This window comes from Dermacentor albipictus, chromosome 6 (assembly GCF_038994185.2).
Source record: "Dermacentor albipictus isolate Rhodes 1998 colony chromosome 6, USDA_Dalb.pri_finalv2, whole genome shotgun sequence".
NCBI lineage: Eukaryota > Metazoa > Arthropoda > Arachnida > Ixodida > Ixodidae > Dermacentor > Dermacentor albipictus.
In genome coordinates, this window is record NC_091826.1 from 38,532,255 (window position 1) to 38,545,811 (window position 13,557).

The 13,557-nt window shown below is 46.8% G+C and overlaps 1 protein-coding gene across 3 annotated transcripts in view; it reads right to left on the minus strand.

The window, feature by feature from the left end:
* The window catches only part of LOC135914570 (hemicentin-2-like), a 179,763-nt gene that overhangs the window by 13,525 nt on the left and 152,681 nt on the right, over positions 1 to 13,557 (minus strand). For all 3 annotated transcript variants that reach the window (XM_065447483.2, XM_070540372.1, XM_065447482.2), the window contains 4 exons: positions 7,696 to 7,806; positions 6,510 to 6,716; positions 5,376 to 5,831; positions 3,900 to 4,196 (listed from right to left, as the gene is read on the minus strand). In XM_065447483.2, the coding sequence (XP_065303555.1) occupies positions 3,900 to 4,196; positions 5,376 to 5,831; positions 6,510 to 6,716; positions 7,696 to 7,806 (1,071 nt within the window). The remainder of the gene's footprint in view (positions 1 to 3,899; positions 4,197 to 5,375; positions 5,832 to 6,509; positions 6,717 to 7,695; positions 7,807 to 13,557) is intronic.

Here is a 13,557-nt window from a genome sequence, read left to right on the forward strand (position 1 = left end):
CGAGCCACTTACTTCACGTATGCATTTACATGCGGCATCCATTATAAAGGCTGTGAAGTATTCCACAGCAGCATCGATTTCTAAAGAACACATGTCATCCCATGATATACTAGTTAAATTTCGGAATTCCTCCCAGTCTACTGTGTCAATCTTCCACCTAGGAGCCTGTGGTAGATATTCATTTTCTTTAAGTGTTCTTAATAGTATGGGGAAGTCGTCGCTTCCGTAGGGATTATTTGTAACTTCCCATTCGAGTTGGGGCAGTATAGACGCGGAAACTATACTAAGATCTATTGACGAAAAGGTTCTGTTTGCAAGAGAGTAATATGTGGGTTCTTTCTTATTAAGAAGGCACGCTCCAGAAGAAAAAAGGAACTGCTCAACGAGACGACCTCGCGCATCAATACGAGAGTCTCCCCACAAGCTGCTGTGTGCATTGAAATCGCCAAGAACAAGATAAGGTTCTGGCAATTGATCTATCAAGGACTGAAATTCATGTTTGTTTAGTTGGTAATGCGGGGGTACGTAAATCGAACAAATAGTGATGAGTTTGTTCAGCAGGACAACTCGAACCGCTACTGCTTCGAGGGCCGTTCGTAGCTGTAAACATTGACACGCTATGCTTTTTTGAATTACAATGGCAACAGCGCCAGATGATGCCATAGCATCATCGCGATCTTTGCGGAAAGTAATGTGCTGTCGAAGAAAATTAGTGTGTTTTGGTTTTAAGTGTGTTTCCTGTAGACACAGCACTTTTGGATTGTGTTTTTGAATGAGCTCTTGCACGTCATCAAGGTTTCTGAGAAGACCTCTGACGTTCCATTGAATTATTTGTGTATCCATATTGGGTGATAATATGTGCTGTGTGTACAGAAACAGAAGTAGTGTTTATGGAAATTACTGTGATTAAATTACAGAGCCCTTTCGAGGCCCTGTAACGGGAGTATTGCCCTTTCTGGAGCGTTCGAGTGAACCTCGCCGCTCCTTAGGCGCTTGGCGCCCCTGGAGGATAGGTGTAGTGTCCATTGCCTCTTGTGAGGCGCCGGACACCTGCTCTTGCGAGCGAGAAGTCACCAGGGAGAGTCTCGCCTTGGAGGGCAAGACCCCTGCGCCCACCAGCCCGGAGGTCGATGGGGTTCCCTGGGGGATTTGGCTGCGCCGGCCGTTGCCAGCGCTGGAAGGGACCTGGGAGGTTGAGGCAGCCTCGGCTGCACCCACCTTCGGGGTCGATGATCCCTTCTCCTCGGTTGACGGAGCAGCGCTAGCTGCAACCGCCGCGGGGGCAGATGGCGTAACTGCCAACTCACTGCTTGAGGGTCGGACAGCCGCCGGAGGCCGTTGTGACGCTGCCCCCTGACGCGCCACATCGGCAAAGGTTTTCTTGGGCAGGTATGATACCCGCCTTCGTGCCTCTTTGAACGATATATTTTCCTTAACTTTGATTGTAACTATTTCTTTTTCCTTTTTCCATGAGGGGCACGACCGCGAGTACGCGGCGTGATCCCCGTCACAGTTTACACAGTGGAGAGAGTTATTACATGCTTCAGTGGCGTGTTCAAGGGCACTACATTTCGCACATGTTTGGCGGCCTCGGCAGCTCTGCGAGCTGTGGCCGAAACGCCGGTATTTGAAACACCTTAGGGGGTTCGGTACTTATGGTCTGACACGGAGCTTGATGTACCCGGCCTCTACAGACTCGGGCAGAGTACTTGAACCGAATGTGAGTATTAGGTGCTTCGTTTGAATTTCTTTACCATCCCTTCTGATCTTAATTCTTCTGACATTGACAACGTTCTGCTCACTGAAGCCCTCCAAGAGCTCAGCTTCTGTCAGCTGGAGCAAATCGTCATCAGACACAACGCCGCGGGTGGTATTCAGAGTGCGGTGAGGAGTTACTGTCAATGGAACATCCCCAAATGACACTAGACTGGGCAACTTTTCGTATTGTTTCTGGTCATGTAGTTCTAACAGGAGATCGCCACTTGCCAGCCTTGATACCTTGTAGCCTGGACCAAGGACATCAGTTAAGGACTTGGAAACTAGAAAAGGGGAGATATTTCGTACTTGCTTATCGGATTTTTCAGAGTGGATGACATGATACCGTGGGAAGTTGGGTCTTTCACGACCAAAGAACTTGAACACATCTTCGGTGCGCCCTCTTTTGTGAGGGCGATCAAGGAGGAGAGGGAAGGAACTAGCCATAGAATAATGTAATTTTCGGCGATAACGCCAACCACCCACCGTGGAGCCCTACAAGGGGACGTTACAGGGACTGTAAAAACAGGTCCTGCAAACGCCAGCTGTACGTTATCACTATAACCAAATATGAGATAACCTAGGTTGGTTATTCACACAAGGTTAACCCTTGCTGCCTGGAAAAATTGGAAGTAAACGGAAGCTAGGAGAAGACAGGAAAGGTGGAAAGTGAGAGAAAGACGAAGGCTGGAGGGAGAGAGAGACAGGAAAAGGCAACTACCGATTTCCCCCGGGTGGGTCAGTCCGGGGGTGCCGTCTGCGTGAAGCCGAGGCCAAAGGGGTGTGTTGCCTCCGCCGGGGGGCCTTATAGGTCCGAACACCCGGCATCGGCTCAACCCCCAGGATCCTCTTTTCCCCGGACACGGCTAAGCCGCGCACGGCTACACGCGGGAGGGTCCGACCCTCGTGTGCTCGGGTCCGTGGTGTCGCAACGCAGGTCCTAGGCTGAGTATTGCACCCGGGGCCAAGGTTTTTTGGTGCCCCATCATCTGGGCTAAGAAGGAAGCTAAGAAGAATGGCTGTGCGAGGCTGAATTAATAGACAACTTGAAACGCATGAACATTGCGTAAGAACGCCAGTCCTATGAAAATTCGCAAGGCAGGCGACTTGAACAGGATGCACATATAGGTCAATAGGTGTTGAGTCATGTTGCGAAGAGCAGCTACGATTTTACCACTAGTTTGGTAAGGCAGAAAGCGTCCGTGAAAGGTGATACTTGTGTATTCCGCAATGGTGAGCGTAATAAACGATGCGCATTCTTACATGACATTCGAGGTTCGCTTGTATGGCGTCATCCAATGAAACGCTAGACTTACATAAGCTTGAAGGTTAACAGATAGGCTGACGAGAGAAGTAATTTGTGCGTTTAACAGAACCCAATGAAACGAATGCGGCTGCAAACAAAACTGGTGTAATAGTGCAGCACTGAGTGTTGTCACTACCACTCGGCGAATCGACGCAGTAATGTGGTTCGATTGACTCCTTAATTGTGAGATTTTTTTTCGTTTTTGTCTGTGAACTACACTCGCTCAGAATCGAGGACGCCGTAAGGAATATTTTTCAGGCAGAACTGCTATTCTTGTATTTAACTCATTTTCAAGAGTTTTCCCACCAGCAAATGAAATCAATCTGCCCAGGTTATTACTAACGTGCTATGGTCGTGCTCCATCGAGATGGTTGAAAGCGCGCCAGACTGTAGTCAACTATTGGACGAAACGATACTATCGCTAAAAGAGTCATAATGACTCGCTTTCATTGTAGAACGTAATCAACGTGTCGTTTTCATCTTCAGTGCGCTTTGTCAGGTTTCCTCGCCACTAACCACAAGTACATCCACAAATTTGCTACTTTATTGATCAATCGATCGATTGGTTGATCGAATGATTCGTGGCATTTACTGCGCCAGATTAACGCTGGCTCCGTGAAATACGTCCTAGTCGAAGGCTCCAGGTTATATGCTCGGAAACCTGGCGTTATTCCATCAGAAGGTAAACCTAAGTGAACGAGCTTTTTCTTGCACTCTACTCCCCCCCCCCCATCAAAAAGCGGCCCTCCAGCCGGCAGTCGAACCTCCGACCTCCCGCTCAGCTGCAAAACGCCGTATAGTCACTGGGGCACCGAACTGTGGGTAACTCGCTGCTTACATCTGACGCGGATGAGAAGCGGCGTGCTCTCGAGGGTGTCTCCGCGGGTGCTGGTGACTCGGCACGAGTAACTTCCGGAGTGCCGGGGTGTCACGCGCCGGATCACCAAATAGCGAGAAGTCACCACCGTGTCCTCGTCGAGGTCCGCGCCCGCCAGCTCCAGCCCGTCGCGGCTCCACGCGACGTCAGTGACTCTCCAAGCGACGAGGACGGAGCACTCCATGTACACGTCCGCTCCCTCCGCAATGTGGCTGGCGTTGAGACCGGTGCCTAGCTTGACGCTCACTTCTGGCTTGTCTGCGCAAAAAAAAGAAATTCTAAAACGGGTTGTCGGAACGAAAAGACCCCAGTGATACAATTATGCCTGCTTAACGCAGCCATCGTGATGACCCGTGACCGTCACGACCGTGACGGTCATGGTCGTGACGGTCACGGTCACTGTGGGGTCACGGTGACCGTGACCCCACGGAGGAGTGTTTTCTCGCCGGTGGCGTCTCAACAAATCGCTGCTGTTGCTGCGGTAGCCTCAAGTGGCGCGCCGTCCCAACCGAAACCCCCCACAGAGGATTTTGCTGAATCCTTAATTTCCGGCATTTCCGCTGGTCTCTCGTGTTTGCGAGAGCAGAGCCACGCATGACTAAGTTTGCGGTGTGGCACTACTTTACTGGCCTTTTCGCAGCTCCACTGGTCTCTGGTATTTGCGATAGCAGAGCCACGCATATCTTTTTTTTGTTTTTTTTTGTTACTCGTTGCATTTTTTTTTTACATGGACGACAACTGCATTTTATTCTGTTGATCCCGCTCTTTCATCGCCTCTATACTACTGCACCATAATGCAATTGCTCACTATGCCTGGTGAACGTTTCTGCGCAATACGGTTCTTCCAGAAAATATGCTACTTTGACATATGTTATTGAGTTTAAGTTCGGCTAACTTTGTGGTTAGCAACCACGCCTGTAACCTCCTGATGATTCTCGAGGGAAAGCGCTGATGTTCAATGCATTCCTTTTTTTTTGACGTTGCCCTTAAATTTGTACTACTAGGAAATTCACAGCCGGTCCTGCATTTGACTCTTTTTTGCTGCCGCTGACTGCTCATGCTCTTTTTGTTAGGGCGTTACGTATTTGTAAACTTCGTGTTTCAATTGCTTTTTAAGCTTAGCACTTTTAGGTAAATACTATAAGAATGATCCGCACCATAAATGAAAACTATGCGGTCTACAGTGCCTGCAATGGAATGTTCTCTGCCATACGCAACCATTTTTATTCAGATCGGTCCATCAGTTTTCTCATAAAAAGCATCTGTACCTTTGACATGTATATGAATAGGGCAGTAAGAGTGGGCCCGAGGAAAAGCTTCTTTTTAAAAACATTTTGTTCTGGGCGCATGGATCTACAACCTTTAAAAAAACGTGTCGCGGATGACATATGCGTGCTGTCGCCCACAGAATACAGCAGTATATATATTTTTACTTACTTGACACGTTCACGTCCAAATAGCGACTGAGCACTCCTCGGAGTTCCCTCAAATTGTCGTTGGTCGCCCGACATTCCAGAAGCTTTCCCGCGTACTTCTGAGTTGGCAGGAGAAGCACGCTTGCCGTCACGTTGCCATCGGTGTGAGTGTGACTCAGGCGCTCGTCCAACAGCAGTCCGTCCAGGAACCACGTGATGTTTGCTGCTGGACGACTTCCGGTTGCCTCGCACTCGAAGCTGCGTGGGGCGTAGAAACCGGTAGACAAATCCGGATCCGTATATCCAGGCCGAGAGGTTCCTTGGAAGACGGGCGAGCTACCCTTCCTAGGCTCGCGAAAGGATGTGGAAGCCCGAGCCGAAGACGTAGCCCCAGTTGCCAAGGGGGCGCCCATAGCCCATTCAGAGGCATCAACGTTCATATCAGGTCCGCTCCAGATGGAAATTTCAGCAGACGGCACTAGAAGTAGTTGGGGAAGAAGTGTACATATTTTCCCTATTGTGGGGTTTTAGGCGTGCAAAAGGTATGGTTACCATAACCAAACCAATTCGCTTTGTGCGGGAAGTCCTATAAAGAAATGTGCAAGTCTATGGATTCATGGTGTTATTGGTCGGAGGGGGCGGGGGGCGTATTGGGTGAAGAAAGGTATTTATTTTATTTCGTTTACTATGAACACAAAGCTATATGGTGGAACACTGGAGTAAAGAGACGTAACTGGTGGCTGTAGTCACCATTCATATGTGGAAAAAAGAAACGTCAAATAATAAATTAAAAATGCGCATCACATAGGAAACAAAAGTTGCGCCCAACTGAAAAAACGTGAGTTGCGCGAATTGCGCTTTCAGGGGAGAGCTGATTATGAGTGAGGAATTATTCAGGTCATTTTAATTAACAAATGAAATAACGGATGAATGGATAAAGGAAGGAACTGACATGCGAATCTTATTACTTCAATTAAGCTTTTTTTGGTGCATGACGTATGACGTATTTGAGTATGACGTCATGCCTTAATTACTGTCTGTAACGTGACCTAACGTGTGAGCAGAAAAATTTCGCAAATAAAACGTCATCCGTACAGTCCGACGAAAACGGTCCGACGATTCGAACGCTTCTTATTGAAAGGTTGTACGTACTTACGGTACATGTCGATAAGCACCGAGCTCTCTACGGGCAGAGTGACGTCACTGGTCACCATGCAGCTGATGTTCGCGAACAAATCTTCGCGGAAAAGAGGGCCGAGGCCGAGATGGTTCGCCCATCCTCCGCTACGCGTCGCAACAGTAGCAAGTGTCGAGCGCAGTGGTTGGCCGTTTCGCCTCCATGCAAGCGTGAGATTGTGGTCGGCTGCAAACACAAAAAGGGCGAAATAGTTTCCAGTCGACGAGGGTGGCGATATGGGCTTGTTGGTTGGTCATCATTGAAAGGTATCTCTATAGCGCAACAAAACAAAGACACAAGAAGAAATGAAAACGAAGACAAGCGCTTGTCTTCGTCTTCGTTTCTTCTTGCGTCTTTGTTTTGTTGCGCTATACAGATACCTTTCAATAGTGTCCAATGCTTACGCACAAAGCTAGCACGACTGCTGTGGAACCGTTGCGCTAGAATAGCGGTGTTCGGTGGAGTGGCCTCGGGAAGCAAGCGAGTGTTTTAGTGCCGTCTTTCACACGCTGAGCACCTATCGGTCCTTGCTGCTACGCTAGAGTCCCAGCTTCTTTTTCTTTCTTGGCAACCTGGCTACAAGATAACTTGGTGCAGAAAGGTGATAAGAGCAATACTGCCCTTGTCCAAGACCACTAGGCCTTGCGAACGCCTGTGGCATTGCTAATGTGAAGGCGCAGCACGTGCGTTTGCTATGTTTCCATTCCACTTTCAGCCCCTTTTCATACTTCTCCAACCGGAGACTAACCGGTGTGTTAGTGTTATCAACGAGTGTATTTCTTATTGGCTGTGCGGCCTTCCTTCTCAATCTCTTTTTTTCTTTGCTGTCTCGTCACATCCACAAAACTGTCATGCCGCAATGTTTTTTTTTTCACTCCTCTTAGGAATGCATAGGCATTCGCAATTGCGACGCTCTACCCCACGCGACATGTAATAAAGATGCTTCGCGATGGGAGATTCCCGACGTCTGGCAAAGTCGCAAGGGAGGTTGGCGAAAAAACACAAGCAAGAGTTGGCGAAACGCAGGTAAACTCAAATGTAAAAATGTAATGCGGTGAGCAAGCGATCGCGGAACCAGATAGTATTGCAGGCACGGAAAAGACTAAACGCTTACTCTACTTGAAGTCACAGAGGTTAACGTAAATGCGAAACTGTGCATTCATACCGGCCGGCACTGCACAAGTCAGCCGCACGGTGTCGCCCTCAGCGTAAGGTCCTGCTGTCGCAAGCAGATGGTTACCTTGGGAGTCCTTAATAACCGGCGGCTGCTGAGGGACTGCGCGAGAAAAATAAATGCATCGTAAGTTGTATTACCTGGAAACGAGAATGAGACTGGTCAAACAGATTGGATTGGATTGGAGTCAACTTTATTTATGTCAAACAGAAGAATACGTGACTCAATGGCCAAGAGCTACAAAATTTGGGGCGGTACACTTTAAAGTCTATATATGTTCAGGCAGTGTACAGATGCAACACCTTTCAGTGTAAAATTTCACATTTGTTAGTCTGCATCGTACGTACATGACGTTCTCTCACATTTGTTACAAAAATGTGTGTGTCACGAACATCTCGTAAGAAAACAGACGTTCATGATGAAAAAATAAAAAAAAAACTCGCAGTCATTCCCTCTTATCGGTGTTGACACGGAACCCAGAACGCTGAGAACCCGCATTGAGCTGAAGTCTTTGGTGGTCATGTAAATCTGTGTCATTTCCTCTAACATGCAACTGCTCATTTCGTCTCGTATCGTATTATTTGAGAGATGTTTAAAATTAGGCGATTACCAGTACTGCCTACGCCTCCCGACGACGGTGACGGCGATGGTCAGAATTCGGTTGGAGTGTCCATATAATTGTTATCGCAATAATAACTATGCTGTTTATTGACGGGCGAAAATATAGGCAACTCTTACTTTTATTACCAACCTCTTATGCAATTCAAATTTATTAACATGATAACTACTGAAGACTTGCTCACTATCAAGTACGTCGCTGCGAAGAGATATCTGCGTAAAATTTGCTCCACGATTCCGCTCCTTATAGTTCAGACGCAGCGAGATCAACATTTATAGCACAGCACTGCTAGGTATTATGTAAATGATCCGCCAGAAAAAACAAATAATGATATTAAAACCGCCGATGGGGAGCGCCCTCCAGTCGAAAATACGTCGGGGGCCGCCACCCTTCCTCCTCCCCGAGCTCCGAAGCAAGAAGTCTCCTTCGCGTACACGTATTCTTGTGCCACTTATAGAACTGACGCGTGTCGGCGCTTATGCAAATGCGCCGCCGGCAAATTGCCCCCGTCTCTCCAAGTTTGACGACGGTTGGTGGAGTCAACTGCATTCGAGAGGCACTTCGCGGTACAAACTTCGAAACGAGGTGGAATATTTCGGCCGCATTACAACGCGATCGAGCAGGAGTGCGCAGAATTTTACCGGGAAATGCAGCTCGTTACTGGTTAGGCACATCTTGATTCAGTTGTGGCTACTGCCTGACAACGAACGCGACATGGCTGTTAAACGGTACGTAAGTGCTTCCAAAACTCCGAGTACCGGTGAGGAAACTAAGCGTAAAGACTGTTTTTTAAACTCTAGGTCGCACAACATTTACGCTAGGGCTACATCATCCAAATATGTTGCACGAAAAAAAAAAAAACATTGCTTCACATTTTGTGCGAAGCCTAATAAAACCATTATCATTGCCACTTACAACTGCTGTGGTTGCTAGGTAACCGCAAACATTTGAACCGTTTGACTGGTGAAATAGAGCCGCGAATGACGTCATTCAGTTTTCTTTTGTTTTTTTAAGAAGCACATGTTACACAACTACCAGATTTGTGTTTTTGTTGCAGAGCAAAAACCTAACTTATGGGGTCCTATTTGGGGTCATAAGGTCTGCCAACTTAACGTTTTGTGTACACGAAGCCTAACTTAAGCTTTGTGCACGCACAGCCTAACTTAAGGTCTCCTAATCAAGGTCAGAAGACCTTCTAACTTAATCTTTTGCGTATACACAGCCAAACTTAAGGTCTCCCCTTTCTAGACGGTTGTCAGCGTTTTGGTGACGTAGTCGAAATCGAAGAAAGAGGCGCTCTCCACAGCTCTCATTCGAGAGTATAAGCTCAGGAGGCAACACGAAAGACTTCATCAAAACGCGTGTGTGGCAATCCCGTTCGCCACCCAGTCGGAGAACAGGTGCCTTTCAATGTACTACGGAGCGAACGCATCGATAACAATAAGCCGACGGCGCAGACATGCCTTGGATGAAAGCCGCGGCCAGGAAGTCTCGTTTGCCTATAGTGTACCGGAACAAACAAAGGGTTCGCTCTCGCTGAAGCGCCGTAACCGCGCGACCAAGCGCAAGGTCCGGAAACCGCGCCTTGCATATCAATGAACGGCCCTCAGTGCATACAAATTTCCTGCAAAAAGTCCGAACCAGGAACGGGTCGGCCCATGGCCGCGGACGTACGACAGTGCAATACGGAAAAAAAGCCCGGTAATCCATTCATCTGTCCAAGCGTTGACAGTTAAGACGTATTCTTATGCTCCGGGACAATGTCAACACAGGTTGGCACCGCGGTTGGTAGTTTATGGGCTCGTTCGAAAGAGAAAGAAAAAAAAATCGGCAGTTTACTCACTGCGCTGTTCTCGAACTTCTAGGCTGGTGTTCTGACTCCAGAAGAACTTCAGTATGGCCTAGTTGGCATTTACTGATGCATGTCATATTGACCGCTAATTAGGACGAGGACAGGGGAAGAGAATATGAAAGGACGACGCGGGGCGGTCGATATGATATCCGGCACGTGTTCCGACTATACGCGGTCACGATTAACGCGAACATGGCGTACGAGGGTGCGCCAGAATTTCCGGCACCTCTACAAGCCTTAAGAGGAAGCTTTTAGATCGGGCCCAACCACGTCGCGGCCTATTCAAGTACATGTAAAATGCCAAAACGCTTTTCTGAGAGAACCTCTGGACCGATTTTTATGAAATGTGTTGCATTTGAGAGAGAAGGTAAATTCTAGTGGCTGTTGGAAGCGGAATATCGATTAAGGGCTTGAATTGTCTTGAAAGAATATTCAAAAATTCGAAAGTTTGAAAAATATAGGAGCACGAAGCTTACACATTGACAGCTCTGCATCAAGAACAGATGTCGCGGTTCTGTAAACGGTATCCGTTAGATTATTCAAAATGGAGAAATCCGATCGTCAATTTACATATTACGTGAATTCGTTACGTTGTGTACAAGGGTTCTGCAGAAGCTGTATTTCCATATTACTAAATTGACATATATTTGACATATTGACATGTGTGACATATCAATTTTGTCCCCTTTAAATGTGCTGTAAGATGCAATGCACACAATTGTCATATCATTTGTGGTTGCTGAGTTATGGAGTTGTAAACTTAATAGTTTAGTTTTCAGAAAGTTTGCGTTGTTTGCCATTTTTTAAAGAAAAAATTGACGATCTAAACCAACAATTGAAAACTAAAAGTCTTTAGATTTTAAGTATTTGTTTTAAACGCAACAAACCTCGTCAAATTCGGTGCAATGGTTGCCGAGAAAAACGAATTCTCTTTTACATGTATTTAAATATGAGCACCCGAGCTAAAGCTTCCTCTTAAAGCGCAATCATATCCACGTTCTTATAGGCATAATATGACACAAATAAAGTGGCATTGGATCACCAGAACAAATAGGCCTATCCAAGTAAAACGAATGGAAAGAAAACGATTACAACAGATCTAACTCACATGTTCATTGGAATTTACATTAGGCGACACGTTCTCGAATTGTTTCACATAAACGCTACGCAAACAGACAAGTGACACTCTTAATTTCATCTTATTCTAGGGGTGCTAGAAAGGAGAAATCTTCGAATATAATCGAATTGTAATACTTGCGAGAAACGACCCAGGAATAACGAATTCAATAATGAAGGTTTTATCATTTCTGAAGCAGCATCAAATAGGCGGTTTGTGCAGGAATCTGTTTGGTAAGTAAAAAAGAAAATAGATCAGGCTTCCATACATTGAGATGCGCACGTGAAACCGGTTGCAATTAGACACCCGAGTAATTGAGGCGTTTCTTGATGACAACGAGCAGCCTTCAATTTAGTAAGGCAAACGTTTGGGCTTTAGTCCGGTGAGACAGGGCTTACCGCACTGTTGTTTTTCGTCTCTCTGTACGTTTAGCCTTCCGCTACTTTCAATTATCTTAAGCACCACGGTATTGACAGCAATGAAAAGAAAAGAAGGGAACACCGCGTTAAGAGACGAATGAACAGCATTGTATTGAAGAAGCAAAATGTGGCATCATACAGCGCCACACAATGTTTTAAATGAATGCAAACGTGGTGAGACTGACCAGAGAATAAATTGGAACACATTCCCGCATAGGATGATTAAAAGCGAGCAGTTTTTATTGAATGACTACAAATTATTCTGCAGAAGTCCGCAGCGCCGTGCGATCATTCAAGAACTGATGGCCATGTACCGCAACCGCAAGTATTCTGCATGCGGAATCGTTTGTCCCTGTCCTTCCCGTTCAACAGTTTTTGTTTAGTTTTGCCGTTTTACTTGCCAAAACCAAGACATCGTCGTCGTCGTTGTCATCATCATCATCATCATCATGTTATTCTATGTCCAATGCAGGACGAGGACCTCTCCCTGCGATCACCAATTACTCCTGTCCTGCGCCAACCGATTCCAGCTAGTTCCTGCGAATTTTTAAATTTCATCACCCCACCAAGTCTTGTGCCGTCCTCGACTGCGCTTCCCTTCTCTTGGCACCCGTTCTGAAACCCTAATATATATGATATATTATGATTATATATCATGTATTAAGATACGATTACGAAGAACACCGTAGTGTTGGAATCCACGTTAAGTTTGACCACCTCGAGGTTCTTCAATGCGCATTGAAAGCACGGTACTCGAGCACTTATGCGTTTCGATCGTATCTAAATGTAGCCGCAGCGGCGGGGATTTGATACCGCGCTTTCGGGTTTTATTTTTCGTTTTTTTTTAGCAGCGCAACCCTCAAACCACTAAGAAACCACGGCGGGTTCAATAGTTCTGCCTCCCTCGTGATTTCAGTAGGTGATTCGCCCCCTGACACGCACACGAAAGAAACGAAGATTCGACTGCTCCAAAATAGGCGAATTCTGGAATCGAATGCATCTCGAAAAGCAGGGCCGATTCGACTCGCATTTAGGAACGTCTCCGCACCGCTACTTATTCCCGTAGTGCTTTACGCCGTCTGCTTAAACGGAAACGCACGTTCGCATGCCCTCCTGGTACGCTACGGCAATGCACAGACGACTCGTATAGGCTAACGCGACGTTTTCTCCAGTGGTGCAGGAACTGTAGTGTAGAGAGCAAAAGACTACTGATGCAGAGATGTATGAAATACTGGGTTGCACTTGTACCACTATACAGCGCCAATGACCAGCATTGGAAAGAATTCTGATCGTTGTTTCGAGAAGCGCTTGAAACGAATCGAACAGCCAGTTTACCTACTTTCGAGGCTCCTGAGTTGTGCACGTTTTTCTGTTAAACGTGGTCAAGCATCTTACGTTAATGTTGCATCAAAGCCCGGAAAAGACCTAAAACCTAATAGATGGTAGAAGGCGACACAGTCCTTTAAATTTATAACTAGCACAAGCGCACTAAAAAAATGAGCCTGAGGGTTTTCTCTTCGTAAAAGTTAATTTTGAGTTCAGCAACGGTGCTATTGCGTCGCAAGCCAGTTTATCCGGGCCAGAAAATCACGCCTAATAATGAAACTTTCGCACTGCGAATAGGTTTGCATTGCTCTACATAAAAATCTGGAGAACGCTTAAGCCTCGCCTTTAAGAGTGGAGCGCCCCGATAGCATTCAAAGATCCCTGTCTGCTTCTCACGCACTTTGGAGGCGACTCCAGACCCACACACTCCCCTCCCCTGTCACCCTATCCCATTACCATCCTTCTTTCCCCACCCCCGCCTGCGCCCTCTGTCCCGAACCGTTCGCATCCGCCATCCACA